The 23,186-nt window shown below is 40.2% G+C and overlaps 1 protein-coding gene across 1 annotated transcript in view; it reads right to left on the bottom strand.

The window, feature by feature from the left end:
* Positions 1-23,186, bottom strand: part of TGFBR3 (transforming growth factor beta receptor 3) — a 103,631-nt gene that overhangs the window by 63,632 nt on the left and 16,813 nt on the right. Inside the window, exon 3 of the mRNA XM_064428241.1 lies at positions 2,761-2,945. Within this exon, the coding sequence (XP_064284311.1) occupies positions 2,761-2,945 (185 nt within the window). The remainder of the gene's footprint in view (positions 1-2,760; positions 2,946-23,186) is intronic.

Genomic DNA, 23,186 nt, shown 5'->3' with positions numbered 1-23,186 from the left:
CCAAAGAGAGTTAAATTAATGCATACACATATGTTGCATCTTTATGAGAACTGTGATAACTGCACGAGTATGTTTAATGCATGGACCCTCTAAGGAATTTGCTAGGGGAAGTTTACACTCCTCCCAGCAAGTAAAGAATGTGTAATTTAGCAGCATTCTACCATAGTGCAGGTTAAAAACGAAACAACCCAACCTCCAAAGTAAGCCTTCACTTAAAAATTTTCAGATCTTGCATTCCATATCATCAGAACTTCAGCCAACCTCTGAACAAATACGTGATTTATTTAAACAGGCTTTCGATGTTGCTAAATCTAAGTAATGTGCTGTCAAACAAAACTACTGGTTTTATTTAGGAGTCTACTGGAAATACTACATGATAAACAAATCTCTACCTTTGCTATCAGCATTTGCAGGCAACAGGAAATACCTCAGCTGGTAAATCAAGCTCATGTAACTTAAGGTGATGGGTACATTCTACTTTTAGACAAAGGGCCACTTGGAGTTGGTTTCTACAATAATGGAAAAGATAACATTTGCTCTGCTTTGTTCTCCAAGTCTGATCCTATAAGTAAAATCTGATCTTTCCGAGTTGTTTACACTCTTTTGCTCAACACTGTTGCCAGCAAACCTTGCTCCAGCTTCCTGTGCATTTTTAGAGCAGCCATCTCCAAGGGCCGTGACTGGAAGTTGCTCAGGAAATGGGAGAAGGAGGCTGCGGGTTTCAAATGCTGAGATCTATTCAGTGCCCGACACTTCAGAACAGCCCCAAAGCTCACAGACAAGTCAGCTTAGGGCAAACTGCTTTCTCATCACAAGCACATTAGACGAGGCTCAAGCAGCCTCTTTCTGCTGGACACAAGTATTTTACTCAAAGGCAAGTATGTCATTGTGCCATTGTGTCACCCCGAGCAGGCGGCAGGGGCACCGCTCGTGCACTGGCTCACGCTGCGCGCTCACAGCTGTGCGGAGCTCCGCGTCACGACAGCAGCGGCCCAGAGGGAAATTTGGATTTGGGCTTATGCAAATGCCCAAATCCAAATGACTTGAGTCATGCTGCTCTCTTGGGAGGTACAAGCTCCAGCTGCAGCCCATTTCATCCCTGCCCTGGGCACCCTTTAGTAACCAAGAAGTTACAAGCTCCCCCAGTACCACAACCTTGCGGGCACTCTTGTGCTCACTTTCAATAAAACTTGTGATTACCTTGTGAGATCTACTCATACCAAATATGCCTATGACTTAGCAATGGATTTAAAGTTTCCTGGGAGATGAGAGAAGCACTGAAAAACCTACAGCAGAATCACATACAGCTATTTAGTTCTTGTCAGAAACTATGCTCAAAGAATCCAAATCAACCAACCCCAACCACCCCTTGAAAGCAAACAACCCACAAAACCCAGAGAAAACCAAAAAGCCCAACAATTTGGTCTTCATGTCCAGAGAATTGATCATACCTACACTTTTTTCAGTCATTCACAGTGCACTTGTCAGGCTGATAACCCAGTGCCTGGCATACTAAGAAAGGTTTAAAGAACACAAAAACAAAAAAAAGAAATCCCAAAACAAACCCCCACCACCCCCTCCAAATATAAAAATATCTCCTCCTCATTCACAGTCCCACCAAAAAAGCATAATTTTTCTATTCATCTCATGACAGTAGAAGATCTGACAATTTTGATTAATGGAAGCCAATGAGATATCTACTGAAAAAACTGTAAATAATCTCTCATCATAAAATAGACATTCTAAGACCATATATATACTGAAAATGAACACAACAGCTGAAGTTTCATGGATGCATACAATACACATTGAGCTGAAGTCACCACACACCCAACAAGGCTGATACTGCAGTCAGTAGAAAGACTGATTCTGGCCAAGAGTCTCTGCTTTTATTTTAATCACTAAGAAAGACCCCCCTTGAAAGTTCTTTCAGCACAGATTTAGACCCTCTTTTCCTAAGTTTCTCCCTGTCAGAGCATCATCTTTGCTCTCTCTTTACAAATTCTCTAATCGTGAACCCACATGTGGCTCTCACAGGACACAGCACTAAGGATATGTGTGTGTAATACTGTAAGAATATGAACAAAAGGCTCAGCTGTCATGGCATGCAATGTTTTCTTTGTACTTGGCACTCTGTTTTGATGTGTTTTGAGAGTAAACAATAATATGGCACAACTTTACATCAAAAATTTTATTCTGCTGTTGCTTTCAGAACAGCTGAAGTTTTTGCCAGTCCCTCCAAGTGCAGCACACATAAATGAGTAATTTGACTTCCATAGCCAGCAACACTTGCTTTCTGTACAGCAGTCCCCCCTCAGCAAAGCATTAAGGCTGTATTACACTGGTAAAAGAATCCAAACTTCAGTGTTTGTTTATAGTGGTCATGGCAGGGATCCAAAGGTATTCATGTTAATTTACAACACATTTAGGTAAACGATCTGCTTTTGAAGACAGCCAATTCTGCAAAGGCCTGTGGGAGATCTAAATCTGTTTCTTATTTCCTTTGCCCACCCCCTACCTTTTTTAAGTATACTTTGTGGTTGTGAAAGATAATGAAGAGGGTGGCTAGGTATGGAAGCATTTTATTCATATGACATGTGAAGTGTAGGTGGACACTCTCCATGCAAATTGTACATGGTTCTTTGTGGTACTTCGGTGACAATTCAGAAATAACTTCATGCAGCAAATTAACATATAATAATCCCATTTTCAGACATACTTATCACCAGGGATCTGGAGAAAAAGTAATTTCCCCTTTACCTCTCTTTCATGATGGCCAAGAGCCTCCTTGGGGTTCCTGAGATTGAGGACGTGCACCTCTTGGGGCAGGCTCGTCGTGCCCCGGCTTGCACAGCCAGACAAGACTGTAAAGCTTTCCAATAAGGCATGGACTGGGTGTGAATTGTTAACGGGCAATAAGACACATTCCCTCTGAGGCACAGGACCTGCACAGAAAGACACAGACACACATCACTGGGAGAAAGAAAAAGCAATACATTGTTTATACTTGTCAAATAGCGATCACCCTTTTGTTCAGAAAATCCACGGGAACACAAGCAGAAGCTTCGTGTTCATTCTCCACAAAATTAAGACTTTTACTCCCATTGCACTTCTAAGTTGTCCTGAATATGCTAACTCATTGGTTTGTTTCTCTCTGAAAGCCTAAATTTTCAAGTATGAATTCCAGAACTGAACATATTCTTTTCTTTACAAGAGAGGAAAACAAAGAGAGGGGGAAAAAGTCTAACAAAAACCCACTAAACAAAACCAAAAATAAACAAAACAACCAAAAAATTTTAACCAAAACCAACCAACAACCCCCAAAAAACCTCCAAAAAAAACAAACAAAACCCCCCCACCACCACCAGTGACAGCGGTCAGGGGAATTGGTTTGTCTTAGATGTTTATGTCAAACACTGTTATCTGCAACTGTAAATGCCATCATGTGTATATAACAATGAAAACTTAATATCTAAGAGAAAGGTAATTATGTCAGGAAGGATTTGGGCGAGCTGGATTTGTTGCTTTTGAAGCAGTGCTGATTTATAGTGAACATCATTCAAATACATAGTACAAAACAGCAGGCATCTGTCACATGATAAAATGAAATGTTTGTTTACTGAGTCTATTTTGTGTCTGACAGCAATTATCTGCACTGATAACAGTTATCTAGTCCAAAACAGAGTGTACGCCCTTTCAAATAATCACCACAGCATGATGTAGTGCCATACTCTTATATAGTACGTGAGACCGTGTGATGTGATAGAGCAAGATAGCACAAAAGCAAAGCATACAGAGCAGTTTACATTTAAACTATATCCCAGGAAACTAAATCAAGACAAATATTTATGAAAAGCAGCCCTGCTTTTCCAAAATGGCTCAAGCCCACCCCTGACAGTAACAGATACATGTATGTTTTTGATTCAGAAGGTCGCAGGAGAACGTAATTGATTTAACCCCTAATTTGCACCAAAGTCACTCAGATAAGAATTAGACTCACATGAACCAGTCAGTTCAGAGGCAGCCAGGCATAAAAGAGAAATACAAGGCAGAAGCATAGTTTTTTTTCCATGTTGTGCACATCTGCAATTGAAGTAACATGCTTCCTTTGAAGGAAGTTCAAAATAAAGAAAATCTTCAACTGATTAAATGGAAGAGTTCTATCTGGTTTTGTCAAGTCTAAAGCCAGCTATTGTAGCACTAGAGATCATCTGACACTGCCGTACACTATGTTTAATTATATTAGCACTGACCTACACTTTGCTGGTTAAAACCACGGTTCTTTCAAAATACAGTTTGCAGTTGGCCATTTACTCACAAGTCAGAGTCCGTCTTAAACCAGACTATCTGGAAAAAGCAAAGCCCTTGAGCACAGGGAGATTTCTGCAGTGCCTCAGGCCACAAAGAGGCCGTTCCTGAAACCCACCAGTGCATAGTGCGTATCCTATGAGCTCCCACAGAGCAGGAATATTTGTAAAGGCAATGCTCAAGGCATAAATTACTCATGCATGTGCTTGGGGTACAAAGGATCAACAAACTTTCTTCTCCCTACATGAGGAGCTTGGCAGTAGCACTGACTTGAGGTTTTCTGGTTTTTATTTAACTCCTTTTAAAGAATACACATTCAAAATGAGACCGGTCCAAGCAATGATATGATTCAGTTTAAGAAAAAAAAATTAATTAAAAAGTTGCCCTTTGTAACAGCTGAAGAAATATTGAGGATTTGTAACAATAACAAAGCCAGTAGAGAGGCTGCGTTTTCCTGATGTGCAAGAGCAGATCAGAAAACCTACCAATAAATTAGCCCAGCTGCTGATGTGTAAGTCCTACAGCACACCATGTTACACAACCTGCACAAAACACTTCTCTAAACTCCACAAGCATTTCTTGGGCTGGGAAGGAAAGGAGCACTTGTTCATTGAATTGTTTCTTGTTGGGCAGAATGGAATTGATGGTTAAGATGTTTCAATCAGAACACATACTCACCCACAAAGAACAAGGCACAAGACTGAACAAAACCAGAAATGGAGCTGCTGATAAAAATGTGCATTTTACTTAGCAAAGGCTGAGGAGAAAAAGTAAATACCTCCCTTGTGATTTCCTTGTGAACACCTATTCCCATGCAGGACATCTGCCAATCCTCCCCTCCAGCCTTCATCTGGTACTTACTCTGAACAAATTTAATACATTAGAGTAAAAAGACATCTGGATTTTCCCCTCACATCCTACAAGGGGAAGATGATTGTGACCGTTTCGTTCAGGCTGTAACTGCCTCCTTTGCTGGCACCGCAAATGCGCATTAAGAAATCCCTCTGTTCTGCTCAACATGCAAGATGGAAACAGTCCCGGAGGGAGCAGAAGTTCACATCCTGGATGACTGTGTGCAGCTGAGCTTATCTGCACAGGGACGGGCAGAATGAGGCATGCCTGCTCTGCCTGTGCTCCACCCTGGCTGGACAGGGGCCAGATCTCCAGCAGAAATTCCGTCACCTCACTGGCAGCGAGCCCACGTGCTGTGCCACTCCTGAGCAGGGCTTACTGGTGTAGGGCCACTCTTCCAGCAGTGCAGCTGCACAGCACCTGCCTGCACACCTTGGCAGCCTGGGGCAAGTCCCCTCTGCCAGATCTGTTTGGAGGGAAGAGGTGCACAAAGCTGCTCTAAGCCGCACAGTCCAAGAAACCAATGCTTTGGGGAAATTACTGCATTTGATAGAACTGCTTTCAGCCAGCCTTGTAAGAGAAAGGGATATAGCCCTGGAAATCTCAACCAACAACTGGACTACCTGGAGGATGCTCCACTGCAAGCAGACCACACGTGCTGTGAGACTGCCCATGTGCAAGGCATGCTGTGGGGATAAATAACTGAGAGGTTGCTCCTGCTGTCTAATTTTTGCCAAGTTTCACACACATGCCTGAGTAGGTGTGTCCATACTGCCCTTCCCAGCAACTCAATCATCAGTTCTCTTACACTGCAATATCAAATCATAACCCTCATGGGCTGCTACTGGCATACCTGCCCAACCACTAACCCGGGTGTAGTGCCATGCCCACATACACTGGCATGCCTGCAGGTAGCAGCAAGTGAAAGTAAAAATTATTTCTAGATTACAAAGTCCACTGAATGCTCAGCCTGTAAATGGCACAAGGCAGCTCCTTCTGCCACCTCCTCTGCATTTATGCTGTACTTTAGTCTGTTCTTATACTGCATGCACCATAGCAATGCTGGAGCTGTTGGCTCAACATTCATAAACTGCATTTCTTTCCAGCCCTTCCTACTGCACCTGCACATCTGCCTCACTCAAAGGTGGATGCTGCTACAAGGCACCGTCACTCTAGTGGGAGTGCAAGAGCTCTCTTCTACCCAAATTAGCAACTTTTGCCTCCCTCACAGAACCTTCATCTTCCTTCCTTCCTGCCACTTTTCTCTGACTAGAAAGCCAGCTACCTCATCTATGTAGTTTAAATCCTACAAAATGCACATTTATCACTCTGAAAAAGAAACCAAAACAAAGTCCTCTCTAGAATTCTACTAATCTGATTGTTTATCACCTCCATGCCACCTACCTGAAAAGCCAACATGAAACCTCAGTCTCATCCTACCTGGGCTTTACTGTTGCTCTGCCCTCCACAAACCCCAGGATGAGCCTTTGCCAGTTTCCCACTCCAGCCTCACACCCTGCTCCTGCCAACCTCACCTGCATCAGTGACACCGACATCCCGCCAAAATTCATTATCAATGTCCAATTAAAGCATCAAGATTGCCTTATCAGCTCTAAATATGTACAGAGAGTCTCCTGCATCTCCATCCCAATCAAAGCACTTAAAGGGTCAAAGATATCTTCCAGTTTATCCATCCTAGTGCTGTCACAAGCCTTTAGGGCCTTCTCTGCTGAGAATTTAAGTGTGTGAACACACAGCCATCCTTGGGTTTTATTTAACTTTGGAGCATGTAACCACTTAATCTTGTTAGTGAATCCTGGCTCCTACCCCAATCAAATTTTTGTTGCTTAATGCCTTTAGAGGATGGAAAGCAGATTAGCCAGTTTTATTTATAAGAACCAATTATTAGGTATATATTTTCCAATATAATGCTTATTGCAAATGTTTTGTGAATTCAGAATTCTGGAGAATTGTTGAGTATGGAATTATTTTTCACTTCCAATTAATATGTTAAAGGAAATCAGTGCAGACCCAACCTTGTTTGATACTGTGTAGCTGTGTCCATCTGGAACATATTCAATCCAACTTCAACATTCCTGTTTCCCATATCATCCATGCTAATGAGTAACATGTGTTCTGCTGCAAGAAGGTAGCAGAAATGGGAGTAAGACTAAGGGGGATAACACAACAACCCAAGACCAACTCATAACTGTGATTGACTTTATTCCAATAGTAAAGGGTAATGTAGTTTCTGTTGTATTTCCATGGTGATTTCTGGAGTGTTGCCAGCTGAAAAGCGCAAGCAGCTCCCACAAATTGCGTGAATCTGTGCTGGGGGCTCCACAGCACATTAGCATGGTTCCCATATGCCCCAGCAGAGGGTACAAGCCACACCCATGGGATAGAACATTCCTCAGAAGAAGGACAGCTTAACTGAAATTGATTTTTGAATGAGAGGATGACAGTAATCTAGTCATTATGTATAAAAACCGAATTCATCACTTTATGTTGAAAGGCGCATTAAGATGTGGAAGAGGCTAACTAAAGCAGAGATTTCAGTGTGCCTAAATGAGAGACATTCACAAAAGTTCTTTTAGAGAAAGTTAATTTTAAGGGTATTCTTTTAACTCTTTGTGACAATGATGGCTTGAACAAACCTACTTCTGAATGACAACAGAGAGCAGAAATCATATGAATCTTGAACTAAAAAGCTTCACAGAGCACTTGAGCAAAACTCAGCAGTAACTTCTTTCCTTGATATTCACCACTCATTTCGAAAGATAAAAGTGCATGGGCAAAGGGCCACTGTTCTACATGGAGCAATTGTTATCACCTACACAACCTCCTTCTCATAGAGGGTTTCTTACTGAGGGAAGTATTTATACCAAAAAATATACACAAGAGTTGAGGCAAATAAGAATGTACAGAGGGAAGTGACAACTGTCACTACCAGAGAAATGTTAGTCACTACTACTTATTCGCTATGAGTGGCTCTCTAACAATAAATACTAAATTCCTTCCTGCACACACCTTCACAGAAGACCACCTGGAAAGCCAAATTTTTAGTCATTTGAATGTAGAGGATAATGGACAACCCCCACTATTAATATGAAGAACAGCTTTCATTAAAGGTAACCATGAAAAAAACAGTTTCACTATTCCACTATTATCAACTCTGCCCAGACTTATTCCATGTATGGACCAAACTATTCAGACATTTCAACACATTAGATTACACTTAATCTCCCATGTCTTTTGATCCTCTGTTTTCTGCAGTTTCTCTAGACATTTCTGTTATACATAGTAAAGTCCATCTAACATCATCTGCCGGCCCACTGGGAATCATTCAGATTACATGCCCCATACTTTTTTAGGTTGCTGTTTTGCTTGGTACAAACTCCTGATGCTGGCTTCTCCTTCTAAGCAAAGTAATTTTTTATGCCTCTCTGGTGGATGTGTTGCAAAACATCCACTCCCATGGCTCCCAGGCACTGGTAAAAGCACAATGTTTATCTCTGTTTAGCAGAGATGATCTAATTTCAAGTGTTACCTGCATGGACCTCACAGTTTTTTCCATGTACAAAAAAATTCAAATTAAATTTTAAAATCAGAAATTTCTTCTTTTACTTTTTGAAAAATAAGCTTATATTGATCTTTTGTCCTTATTAGGACATAAAACTGATCAAAATTTAATTGGAAAGGTTAACTCTCAAAATTCAACTGCTGTAGTAAAATGCTGCCACTTAGAAAATATGAATTAAACCTAAATTATCCATTTAATGAAAAATTGAAAACTATAAAGTCATACTCCTTTGTTACACAGCAAAACTCTATTTCAATACCTAAGCAAGCAAGGCAAAGATAGAAAATGTCAATCAGTTAAGCATCTTGTTTAACAAAAGAAACTCTAGGTGTCTTATTTATACACATATTAAGCTAACTAAACAGAAAAGGCAATGAATGAAAAACCTGTTTGGTTTAACATCCGCTGAGCACAGTCTCAAGACATTGCTACCCATGAGGCATAATCTTAGAAAACAAACATCTGCACCTGGAAAACAAAGAAGTCTTTCAAAAGCAGATGTACTCTACCACAGAGCTACATTTTATGTAACCTCTGCTGTACTTCGTTCTGACCAGAAGTACTGTCAGAGCCCTACCTTCTCTTGAGGTTTGCTGCAAAACACTGCTTACAGGAACTCTTCCTAGTATTTTTCCATGCCTCAATGTGCAAACTCATCCACATATGCTCTTACTCTCTCTTCCTATTCCTTCTCCCAAGCCAATATTTGGAAAACATTTCCACTAACATAAGAGCATCTTTTTAGTACTCATAAACAGAACAGCATATATGCATTGACTTTCATTTAAACACATCCAGAAAGCACAATTTCTGGTTTCCATGTCAAAGAACTGAAAACAAAGTGGTCCACCAATGCTTCAAAAAGGATTGTTGACTTTTTCCTTTTGTTATCCTCAAGTAGTAGAAAAAAGCCCCGAGTTTCAAGCAGTTAGTCTAAAAATCAAATGCAGATTATTCTCTTGCACTAATCTTCTGCCCCATGAAGCACCCATATTTTTTGAACAGGTCAGTGTTAAACTGAGGGCTTCCCTGCCCCCCAGGCACAGCTGTATTTCAGAAATGCCTGACTCAAATCACAAACTTTTAACAAGACTGTAAAAGATACAAAAATTATTGGAGATAACAAGCAATACCTAAAAATGCAAAGAAACATCGAAGGCCTTAAAGCCTTAACAGAAGAAGCAAATTTAGCATTCAGTTTTCATGACTGTTAATGGATGAATTTGTCTTCAGCAAAGTGATTGTGCAAAGAGAAAAAAATGAACAGACACAAACTATTTCTAACATTCCTTGTTCATTAGTCCCAAAAACATTCAAACTTCATGTTATAAAAGTCTATTTTCCCTAGAGGCAGCCTATAAATTGTCTCAGATTTACCCCTCTTTACCACTGAAAGATAGGAAATTGCATGGAAACAATGAATGGAAGTGCACTTTTTATCAGAAAACAACAGGAAGCATTCTGCTTGGTTTACATGAGAGCTCTATATTAGGGCCAAAAGGGAAAAAAAACTGCATAAAAATTTAATGCCTGCTTAGAGCAAAAAACTCTAAACCGGGTTTCAAAACCATTTTATTTTAATAAATCAGTATTGGAACTTGTCAAAGCAGCCTACCCACATTACTGCTTTTACTGTATTCCTAAAATTGGGTAAATTAAAGATGACAGAGAAGGAAATCACAGATTTCATAAAATCAGTTTCAGGAGGCAAAGAGAGAGAACCATACTTACTTTCAGGATCAGCCAAACAACAATTCATCAAAGAGCATGCACAAAAACACACATGTAAACTTCAGCAATCTGTGCTTATCTAAGGAAACGAGTCTTCTGAGCCTCTTGCAGCAAAATGTTACCTATTTAAATTGCAAATATATACTTCAGTTCTTTGCATACTCATGGGTATTCTTGAAAATGCTGATACTAGTTCTGATGATTTTCAAACCAACAGAAAAACTGCTGGATTCCCATCTCAGGCAGTATCAATAGTATAGATGAAGGTATCAAAATATACAGTAAGACTATAAAATGCATACACTAGACTGGGAGGACAGGGGTAAGATTTCTGGCATAGGTGGATTTTGTTGATTATTTTGCCTTTTTTTTTAATCTTAATCATAATGATTAAAAATATCCTATGGCAATTTTTCAGAATTGCAAGCAGCTGTCACATGCTTGATCTTTACTGTCTTTCATTTGTAACTACATATGCAGCCATATTTTGCTCAAAAATACAGCGTCCAAGGGGCACTACTATGCAATGAAGAGTTTATCTTATCTGGTGACTAATGAGAGCAACCCCAATGAGATCAGAGAGATTGAGAGGTGTCTTGTGTTTACTGGTTCAGGGGCATCCCAACCACAGAGCTGATAGTTACTCTTGCAGTTTAGAGAATTTTCCAATTGCTTTTACTGAATCTATTAGACACTTCACAAGCATTCCTAAACAATTACAGTATCACACAATTCTACAAACCATTAACAGATTTTCCTTTAATTCATAATATTAGTATTATTTTTGATAGGTTATCCAAGCTTCAAAGTAAAAGCACAGCCAAAGTTTTCCTTTTATTTAATTTCTTTTATCTGGCCCAAGCTTCTTCCTTTTCTTCACACAGACACACTGAACTTATAGGAGTTCTGTTTGTACCCTTTTTTTTACCACCTCTATGAGCTCCTTTCCTTCGCAACAGCTGGTTTTCTTTCCAATTCAGCCCCTATTATTCCATTTAACCATTCCTACCTAGTCCCCTAAGCTTCATCAACACTTGGCATTCACTACACCTGCATGCACAGGGCTCTTCTTTCAATAAGATGTCTTGCTTTTATCTGTCAATTCAATTATCAGCAAGTCATATTTTGGTCTTCAGAGGGTGAAAAATGAATTCTGGATGCTGGTGCATATGGATGCATGCACATCTGGAGAGTTAAGAGAGAAATTATTTCCTTTCAAAAATATCTTTTTGACAGCCACAGAAATGCAGAGTACCAGATGGTACAGCTGTCAGCTCAACAGCAACTTCCTGCAATCATCTTCTGCTTTAACTTTGTCACTGGCCCAGGGCTGCACGGGAGCCTTGCCATTTGTGACTAGCCCATCAGAAGAACAGGCTAGCAGTCCTGCCTCTAGTCCTTGGCTAGTACTGAAGCTTGTGCATTCTGCTTGCAACACCAGGCACTCGGCGAAAAGCAGCTAGAGCGGGCTTTTGGTCTGGGGCTTGGTTTTTCCTCCCCTTAGTTCTGCCTGTCAGAAACTGACATATAGGTGCTTCACTCAAGCATGAAACTTTATAAGCCTTCCCTTTGCTAATCTCAGTTTGCACGTCAGAAGCATCACTCCATACTAAAAAAGGGAACATCTGCTCAGTGCTGTGTGTCAGAAGATCTGATAAACACCACTGCTGGACGCAGGGCTGGAATGAGAGCAGCAGCATTGAAACACGTGATCCACACGCTGCCAGCCACCCCAGGACATGCCGGGGCTGCTTTTCCCAGCTCCTCAGCTGCAAGGGGATTGAAAACCCTCATCAGTGGACAGGACCCCTCATAAAATAAAGAAATGTGGCTTTTTACTCAGGCTTTCAGGTGCAGCAGTTGGCAACCGCTTGCTTCAGTCCCATCAAATGCAGTGGGGATCTCAGATACAGCAAAAGCCAAAAAGAGAAAAACTTGGGGAAAGATGGCTACATAACTGAAAGCTACCAGCTTTTTCCTAATCAAAAATAACAATATTACAAGTTCAATTGAAGGCTGAATTCCTATAACTGACCCTTTAAAGATGAGTTCATTATCACTAAATGTCTCACTGAACAAACCTTGAAAACTGATGTTCATCAAGTGCTCAAGCAAGACAAAACTTCCCTCCACAAAACAGTTTACAGCTTCAGTCTTCTCTTGAAAAATACAAAAAGAGATACTTTAAAAAAATCAACAAAGAAAAAAGGCAAAAATTACCGTACTCTTCCACAGCCCCACTCAGTTAACCAAATGCTTCTTGCCCTCAGCTGTAGAATCAACGAGGAAGTCAATCCTGGAATATGCCCTGCTAGAGGTTCTCTCTTCAGACTTCTGAATATTTATTATACAGTTTGGTTTTAACTAGGAACGACTCTGCTCAACATTTTTCTAGGCTCTAAAGAAGACCAGGAAACACCATGTTGGCCCCAGTGCTGAGGAATGCCTCAGGCCAAGGCAGTTGTGGGCACCCTGACTTCATGCCTGGATATTGTTTGCAGCATGGCTCTCAGCTTCACATAGACAGGGGGCCACATCATCTGGGTGGAGATGGAACCAAGTGAACAAGTCTGTGGGATGGCAGGTTTGACAGAGCTATACCTACACAGTTATTTCTACAGGTAATGAAAAACCAATAAAACCTAACATTGCAGGTTTATGAGAAGGATGAATCATCCAGCATCTAGCCACAGCCAAACCAAGCACCTCAGTCTCTCCACCTTTCTTCTTCCCACCAACATTTTCCAGCTATCTTATGGCTCTTTTGATGCTGACCAAACCTGCCTTCCCCAGGAGCTGATTCAACTCCAACATGACAGGAAAGTAACCCAGTAATAAAGAGACTAAGCAGGTTTCTGTTGGCCTTTGGTGCATTTGAGAGCAAGAAGAAAGGTTTGGGGAAGGCTGGCTGTCACCAAGACCACTGGAATAACCTGCACCCCTCTCCCTACTATGGGCAGCAGGGAGCACGTGCTTGTGACACACATTTGATTGTGCTTGTGAAACCTCACTGACTCAATGCGAAAAGACCTTCCTAGAAAGAAATAATACTGTTGATTTTAGAAAATGTGCTGACGGTGCAGGTGCAATTTCCTTTTGGTCCATGATAAGCACAATAATGACACAAACTATCGCTTTCAAAAGCTCCTCATGCATTTTCACTTTGAATAAATATTTCTATGGTGGAGAACACAAATAGTCACAGCTTAACTGCTCGGATTACCAAAAAGACTTCATTCCACACCTCACTACACTCTACATATGTGCATATTTTTATGTGTAAATATTTATGTATACACATACATGTTCTCCATAGCTACCTCATCTAGATGCTGACAAAACATTCAGGGGAAGTGAGATCAATCAAACTTTAGTCATATAAAGGTATTTGTTTCACTTTTGAAGAGCATGTAAGAGACTGTTGTTTATAACATGAAAGTTTTTCCTGAAGGAATTTCATTTAATTTCCTCAGCACTACTAATCTCACCATTTACAATGATAGGACATTGCAGTCATGACACATGGTCTCCAAAATTGCTTTCCTAATCAATGTTCATGGAAGCCCACTCTTAACACCTCATATGGAGTGCAAAACTGGAGCTACCCCCTTTGTAAGGGCTAACCACATTGCACGTCTGCACTCCCCTTGCTTTCTCATCTCTGTGTTAATTTCCTGGAAACTACATTTACAGCTGCAAAGAATCACCTTAGATGTAGCAATATTAGACCTGATATGGGACAAGTCTGAACTGGTTTTATAATTTATTAAGTGCATACAGCGTCACTTCAATTCATTTACATATTTAGGATCTCACTGCACAGTCCTTTGGATACCATGAATTTATTTACTACTGTTGAATTAACATAATGCTTTTTATTCAGACAGAATTGTTTTTCAAGGAGACTGAAGAAGCCATACAATGCTTATATCAGCTCAACTCTCAGTCCAAGTTAGACTTGCCTCTAGCTTTCAGGGTGGGGTAGAAGAGTGAGGGTAGAAATGCTAAAAAATAACATTTTAATAAAAAGCTGAAAAAGAGGATCACAAATTTTTGTTTACTGTTCTGATTAAACAGATTCTGAGTAACCACAGTCTGGTTTAGAGATTCTCATCATTTCAGGTTGCTGCTATAACATCTTCTTATGGTACAAGCTGTATGTATACAAGATGTCACAAATTTGAAAACTGCTGGAGACAACTTCTCTATGCATTCACCTTGCAAGATCAGTGTTCTAGCCAAAGAGATCAAGTGGCCTCAGAAATCCTTATTTTGAACATTTACACAAAAAGACTGACCAGAAGCAACAAAAACAATACCTGAATTTTAACAAGCTCAGTGCTCACACCACATTCTAAACAGAACCTGTTTTCAAAGTGTGATGTTACATCTTAAACTCAGCTGTTACTCTAATCCTGACGTGTGAAAAACAACTAACCCACCTTCCACTGGACCACAGGCCATTACACCACAGCTCAGCGTTGCCATCATCACAGAGAAGTTATCCTGAAGAAAGATTACTTAAGCCAGAAATTCCAGGTGCATAAACCCAGACAAATATTTTTCAGGGTATTTTCGAGAAGTTAAGGATCTGAGACTCTTGAAATGCTTGGCCCCAGTTTGCTAAAAACATAACTATCATTTAAAGTGCAACTTAGCACTTAAGATAAATGGTTTGCACTAACATGGCTCCATTGCTACATTTTCCCCTTTTATAACCTGTTAACATTATTACCACTAATTTATAGAGCAAAAGAAATTCAGCAGCTGAAAAAATGAGCTTGTCCTTAGGCAACTTATTTGGTGGCTTTTAAATGAGACTTCAAATTAACCCTTTTTCGCTAACACAGCAGGTTCTCTTTGAATGTTTTATATGAAAAACACCACCTAAAGTTTGTTCAAATCTTCCTTAAAAAAAAAAAAAAAAAAAAAAGAGGCATATTGCAAAACATACTTAATGGAGGAGAAACTGATGGTGAGAGTATGTAATCAAACAACACCTGGCCAGAGTGCCAGAGTACAGCATATGCTCCATGCCCTGCCTGATCTTCCACCCCCCGGAACCCAGCAGCCCAGCCCTGATACACAGTAACAGCCATACATGGGAAACAACAGAGTGTTGCAGACTTAAATGGAATTACAATCTCAGAATTATATAAGGAAAACTGGGACTGGAAAGATTATTTGGTATCAATTGCCAGGAAAATGGATGCATGCTCCCTCCTCTTGGAATCACAGAATGGTTTAGGTTGGAAGGGACCTTAAAGATCATCTAGTTCCAACACCCCTGCCATGGGCAAACACATTCACTACTCCAGATTGCTCAAAGCCCCATCCAACCAGGCCTTGAAAACTGCCAGGGATTGGGCATCCACAACTTCCCTGGGCAAGTCCTGATGCCTCCTCCTTCCTGCCATCTCCCATGTACCTCTGATAACCATGAACATATACAACACAGACTGAATACCAGAAATTACGTTATTGCCTTCCTTTCCTTCACAGCCTTTACATTCTACTTTTTCTTTTCACAGCTTCCCATTTCTTTTCTCAGACAAACCTCATCTTCCTTCCTTCAGTCTCTACAAGAAAAGTGACCACAAACTTACTGGTTCACAGCACTATCCTGAATATGCATCAGGGTGTACAAGAGCACTTTTACTAGTCTTTGTTTCCTATCGTTTTTTCATTAGAACCTCTTTGGGGTTGCATAGCTTGGGCCTTTGCAATCTGCTCTGCTGAACTCACAAAACATCCAAGCTTGACTATTCCTATCTGTATAAACATTGTGTGTTACTAGGTCATCACAGCAGAAGTCCATGTTGCAGGAAGATAAAACACATCATGCTTGTAAACACACAAGTGTTACATGTTTGACCAGATACTATCCAACATGCAATCACAGTGACACCCAGCCCTGTGAACCTTGTACGGAGACAATTATAGGGGCCTGAAAAAAAGAAGTATATGCACCAAAAAAGTTTATAAAAACAGGAGTGCTGGTCTCCAAATAGTGAAAGCATTACCACCAGAAAACTATGTAGATTTTTTCAGTAACAGTTTGTTGGGTTTTGGTTTGGTTGTTTTTTTTTTAAAAAAAATCTTGCTTTAATTAAATATTACATGTGTTTGTGGTGAGCTTTTCAATAAAAAGTGACTTTCCTGGTAGGCATCCTGTAGCTATGCTATAGCCTTCAAATCAAGAAACTTTTGTCTTTTAGGGGTTATTCTTTCAACGTAAAATTGAATTTCAGGCTCCTTCTTGTTCCTAGGTGCAACAGCATTCCAAAAGAAACGTATAAGCAGTAATACAACATTAAAGAACAGTTTTTTATGTTAGAAATTATTTGCAAGTTACAATGCATTTTATATTTACCCAGTTTTTATTAAAAGCTAATTTGGGGGTTATGTGAGCATTTAAATATTTCTTTCCCCCTTCGAAACTTGGAGGTTCTGTGGAATTCTTTTTAAACCTTGGGTTTGGGTAGTCTGCCCTATTAAAACAAAGAAAGTCTAAAGAGCATTACCCATACAAAGAGCTGAAGGTCACTATCCAGCCGTGCTCATTATATGGTCTAATTCAGTAATGTGTTTTCTTCCTGGATGTGATAATTAGCTTTCTGTTTCTTTGTTTCTAACAAAAACGTGGAGATACTGGAATCTTTTAAGGAAACAGTGAATCATTTTGGAAGGCTGTGTGCAATAAGAGTCAAAGTTACGACCCTTCCTAGTTCTTACAATTTCATGGCCTCCACTTCCCAAAGCAATCTGCTCTTGGATCCCTGCTTTTAGGAAAACAGCTCCTAAAAAAGTACAAGTACCAATAAACTGAAATTTTCTGGTGAGAAACATCTCAATATGCACACTCAGAAAATGAAAATTCATTCTAAATAAGCCACAAAATCCACAGAAAGACTATGTGTTTCCCTTTCCATAGAGGATTGAAATCATAGTAATATACTCACAGCTTAATCAAGTTAGGGCCAGTATGTACACTGTAACACAGCCAAGTCCTTAAATCATTACCTTAAACCCAGCATATATGCTGAAGACTTTAGCAGCACACACTGCCTTCAACTCCCATTGAAATCTGTACATTTTTGCAAGGATGTTGGGGTTTTATTATCTCACAGGGTTAAGCTCTTAGTCCTTAATCAGGCAAGAATCCAGATGAGGTCCATGGGAGGTTTGCCAGAGAAAGGACTAAATGGAGAGTGAGAAAGGATGACTCCAAACAAGTTGGGAGCAAATCTTTATACAGAGCAGAGCTTGCATATTGTACGTCTGATTCATAGGCAGTAATTTAGCTCATGCAGATGGCAGCCACATGTAAAAAGATTTGGCCGTAAATATCCTATACTTGCACCTCATCCACACTGAAAAGAAAAAGGCCCATCAGCAGACAGGCATCAGTTCCATTATTTAAAGTGTAAATTTTGACTGGGTAAGTTCAGTAACAAGATTTTCAAAACTGTTGAAGTAACATAAAGGGATATATATTTAATTGTAAAATAAAACACTAACTAGTATCCCTGAGGTTGTTTTCTGCCCACCAGAAATCAAACAAACCCTATACCAAACCAAAATCATTCGCAATGAAAAAATAAAACTGCTCACTTAGGAAAGGTTTCTCAAAAGGCCATCTGCAACCTCAGAGCTCTGAAATGAATCACTCACTAATGTATCTCTTTCCGTTCTCCCCGAGGTAAAGTTCTGTTTAAGGAGTTTCTTACTAAATGCCACCACTCACTCATCTCCTCGCTATCTGAGCAACAACTCACACTTCACTCATTACAGCCCTTCTTCCCTGCCAGAATACCAAATGATTTTCTCCTCCTTGACTTCCTTTTGCTCATTTCTTCCCTTATTAATAAGCACGTGCCCATTGTGCTACCCTACAGGATCTCTCCCCACACAGTTCTACAAGAGCAACTGAAGAAACACAGAGATGTGGTTCTACAAGAGTTAACCAATTCCACATTTTCTCAATGCACTGCCCAGCTGCTTGTTAGCTGAAACCAGAAGGAGCTCACACACTGGCAGTTAACTGCTAAACGCATTTTCAAAACTAATAAGAAGCTGAAAACAATTCAAGCTCTGGACATGAGTACAGCGTATTCTCCCAGGCGAGCAGCAGATATAAAAGGAGAACTGAGATGGCCTCCATATGAAATCACAATGGCTCTTCTCCTCAAATAATCTTTTACTAACTTTTTTTTTTTTTTTTTTTTTTTAAGGGAAGCTGGGGAAAGGATTTTGAATTCAGGAAATAAGTCATTTGTGCCCAATGCTAACATAGCCTTTATAAGGCATGCATCTTAGTATCATTGCTGCACAGAAAAAAGTCTCAGGGGACCTCAAAGCCGATTCAGGTTTCACAAAAATATAAAATGTTCACACGCACATCTGAAGCACTTCCCTTTCAGAGACCCCACAGGTGTAGAAATCCATCTCTCTGTATGGCAAAGGTTCAACTCTCATTGAAGGGCTTACACAAAGGAAGCATGAGCCCCCTTGACACTACAGGGAACACATTGGGGCCCAACAGCTGGCAATGCAGCACAATTCCTTGTCTTCTCCAGTACAGGAAAATGCCTCTTGTTCCTTCTTCAACAAGCAAACAAACAAGGCTTCAGGGGGAAAAATGCAGGTCTATTCTGTAAAAACTAACCAGAAAATGCTAACTAAATGTTAAAGTGCAAGATCACAGAAGCTTTCTTAGCCCCTGACAGAACTGTAAGCAGAGACCTCAGTGAGCAGGATGGCTTTTTGCTTCCTACAAAAAGAACAACCAACACCTTAGCCCGACATCTGGGATAAGCAGTGAGAAACCTTTCAGTGAGCCTTTCAAAGTGACTCGGCAACACTTAGAACAGCACTATTTGTTTTCAAGTACAATCAGTAAAGGATAGTGTTATTCAGAAAACAGTCACAATATCCTGGAACTTACTAGATGCAAAATAACTATGCAGTGCAGTCAGCAGTCTGAGGGGCCTCATACACGATTTGCAAGCTTTCAAACAGTCCCCCAGAAAGGTGGAGGAATGAGTAATCTCTCTTCCTGCTAAACATTCAAAGTGCACATAAAAGCTATCATTGAGTCAGCACTTGGTGGTGGCAATTCATCTGGTTTGCTGGAATTTTTAACAGCTTGAAAGTGGCCATTGCTATGCATATTACATGGCCTTTTATTTTTTTTAATTACTACTATTGTTTTTGTAGAAGAAAATACCATGTAAGCAACCCATTTCAGCATATTTGTAATTAGGAGCTAATATCAGGCTTTGATTTTGGGGAAAAAAACAAAAGCTAGGGACTGAAACAACTTAGATGTAAAACAAGTGGCATCTTAATACAAACAAAAAACCAAACAGACAGACTAATGCAGGGCCCAGTTAAACTGTATGGCTGGGTAGAGTTTAACAAGGTCAAATGGTTCAGGCTATCCCTTGCTTACATTATAGCATAACACACTGACTGTGGAGGGTTCCAGCTCAAGAGTCCAGAGGAGGACTGTTGCCTCTCATTTATTGAATAGTCTTCATAGGAGAAGCACAAAAGTTTCAACATTGCATTTACAGCGGCACATTTCCTTTTTGTAATGTATTGCATATCACTGTGGGAAACTAGTTGGCAAACTCTTGCTATGGGTAGAGTTACAGGAACAAAAAAAAGTGCTTCTGTCAGCTTTTTCATGTACTTTTGGGTAAGGATGTATAGCTGTGCCAGTAAACCAAATCGTTTTGTTGCTGTATACTCCAATTCTGACAGGCTGTTTTACATTGTGGTTGTGTCTGACTGTGCCACCAGGTGAGCCACAGATCAAGTTACTTAAAATACTTGAACAATACTTCAATGCTCTCCTTCTATAAGAGGAAACTAATTTCTGACCTAGTACAAACATTACCTGCTGCATCAAAGGGAGGCTCCACTACCCCTGCCACACACTTCCAAGGGTCCCTTATTTGCTCCAGCAATCATGATGGTTCAGAGAAAACCAGCCACTTCTAAGACTTCAAAAGCTCTCATGTAAGCACACAGGAGCCCAGCAGAAACTTATTCTTCTCATCAGTGGATCAGTAGTTTAAATTCATTGAACGGAATGGAAGTTAACAGCCATGCTTTCACTAACACCTCATGAGATCTGTGGTAATTTACTGGCCATCCAACGCAGCAGCAGGCTTAACCTTACACTGCACAAGGCAAGCTACATGGTGAAGGGAAAGCCTGAGTGTATCCTGCTTTAGAAAAGCTACCACCCGCTACTGACCCACCAAAGCACGGTATCAACATTTTCTGACTGCATACAAACAGCCGGGTAACAAACAGCCCCACTCCCTGCCCCAGCACGGCACAGACCTGACTCACGACCCGAGGGAGCCCAGGCAGAGCAGCTGACAGTCCCACTACTCGCAGCCCTACCACCAGGGCCACCAGTTTGGCTGGAGAAGAAGCAAGTTCTTGTTGAGGACAAACAACCTTTTCTCTGGATAACAAGGCTATAGTAACAAATTAAATATGTTCAGAAATATAGCACAGAAGTATACTCTTATCTACTGTTTTTTAATTGTGCTTACTATTAACCATCAACTGTTTAGTTAATCCCTTTGGAGAGCTCACTGCAGTTTTCATTCACTGTAAATGCAGAGACCCCATATGTCACCCACTACACACTGTTCAGCCATTGTATGAAAAAAAATGTTTATCTTTAAAGCTTCCAATGTAACTGCACTGTTGTATTTGAATGTTCTTTGAGATCATCCAGGATATTACTAAGATGCTTGTTTAAAAAGTCTCTTCCAGCTGTTCTATGTGTATATTAGGAACATTACAAAGGCATCAAATGCTCATTAGTGATGAGATCATCCTAACTAAAAAAAACAACATACTAATACACATCTTGGATACAAACAATTACAGGGAGATATTGAACACAGGAGGAAGAACATAGCCCCAAGCCCCAAGCAAAGAGGGGAGCAGAGAGCATCACACTCATTGCAGGGCCCCACTGAAAGTGAGCAATAGCATGATTTCCCTTCACTGGCACAATAGACCTTGCACAGCAGGCTCTCAGTAAATCCCTCTCCAACTCCACCGGTTATGGCCTAGTTAACAACATAGCCCAGAGGACCTAACAAGAAGCTGCTTTGAAGAAAAAGCAAACAAACCCATGTGTTGCCAATGGAGAAAGCAGGCCAAAAGTCTTCAGACCAGAACACGAGTTTTGTTATCACTTCAGGACATGAACCCTAGGATTAAATCCATTAAGAATGAGGACCTGTGCTACACCATCTTCGAATTTCTGCCATTAAATCATCCTGGAGACATAGTGCTATACAACTGTATTAGGATCAGACACCTACTGACTAGTTCAGAATGGGATTAAAGGGAAGAAGACACAGCAACTCTGCAGAAAGTTATGGTCTCAATGTGAACCTGTTATGTCTGCAGCACTTGTAGCCCACCAAGCAGCAAACTGAATCCTCAAAGAAGCATTCCAGCAAGAGATGGCACCAGGGAGCACAGGGACACCAGTACACAGCCTGGCTCCTTCCAAAAATTTAAGGAAAGCAACTAGAACAAGATGACAGCACAGGTATCAGAACTGAATCAACTTAATTAGTTCAGTCAACTAGTACCAAAAATGTTGATTGCTCCAATTAAATTACTTCAGTCCACTAAGCCAAAAAGGCACTGATTCATTGCTCAAAAATCCTCCTGGGTAAATCCTGATTTTACTCCACTTTTTCTTTGAGCAATTTTGTCAAATCATAGACAGTTACATGAATGCTTGACCTACAAAACCATCTCAAGTGCATTATTATTTCTCTGGAGAAAGTGGGAAGGCACATTTTAGGACTCTTCAAGCAAGGAAGTAAAACCAAAGGAGTTCTTTGCTAGCAACTTTCACTTGAAATGTTTTTGACAATATTTTTCATTAATCCTTTACTTAGTGCTTGTGCAATTCTGAAACAAACAGAAGAATAAGCTGGTTTGGTTTTCTCCACATACAAGATTTTAACAACACCATTAATAAGCAGTTCAATACTCAGAACTGTTTCATTAGAATTCTTTTCTCCTGAATCACATCAATAAAGCTGAAGTTCAGTCTAGTATTTATAAGAGCTGACTTATAGGCTTCTTGCTACAAACATACTTTCGAGATCCAGTAAATGTATCAGAGACCTAGAATTAAGGAACTTTTTTTTTTTTTAAAGTGCTTTATTTAAAATCAACCATCACACAGTCTTAAACATTATTTTATCTTGGGCATGAAATTGCTGAAAAAACTAGCTTTGCTAATTTCAAAACCGGGAAAAAAAAGATTTCAAGAGACACAAGTAATACAACCAGATCTTTTTCAGGGATGCTTTTATTTTTCTGTTACTGGCATGAAGCATTCCTTATTCTGATATTTCAGTTCCTTTTTGTTTTTTTGGTAAAGAAGCCGTTACTGAAGTCAGATAACTGGCCTTTTCACAGGAGGCACTACAGAAGCATTTGTCAAGTATTACAATCAAGACAATTGTAATCTTCAGAAAAACCTCAGAGACCCTCCTACGATGCATACCTGAGCTCTCTTACTTCCATCTGTGATAGTAAGTGTGATCACAGAGATCAAACATTAGCACTGGGAGAATGAAAATGAATAAAGTGAACAATATGGCCACGAGCACTATTTCAGCAAGAAAAATAACTACTACTGGCCTACTTC

This window comes from Passer domesticus, chromosome 7 (assembly GCF_036417665.1).
Source record: "Passer domesticus isolate bPasDom1 chromosome 7, bPasDom1.hap1, whole genome shotgun sequence".
Lineage (NCBI taxonomy): Eukaryota > Metazoa > Chordata > Aves > Passeriformes > Passeridae > Passer > Passer domesticus.
Note: the sequence above shows the minus strand (reverse complement) of the source record. Positions and strands in the feature narration are given on the sequence as shown.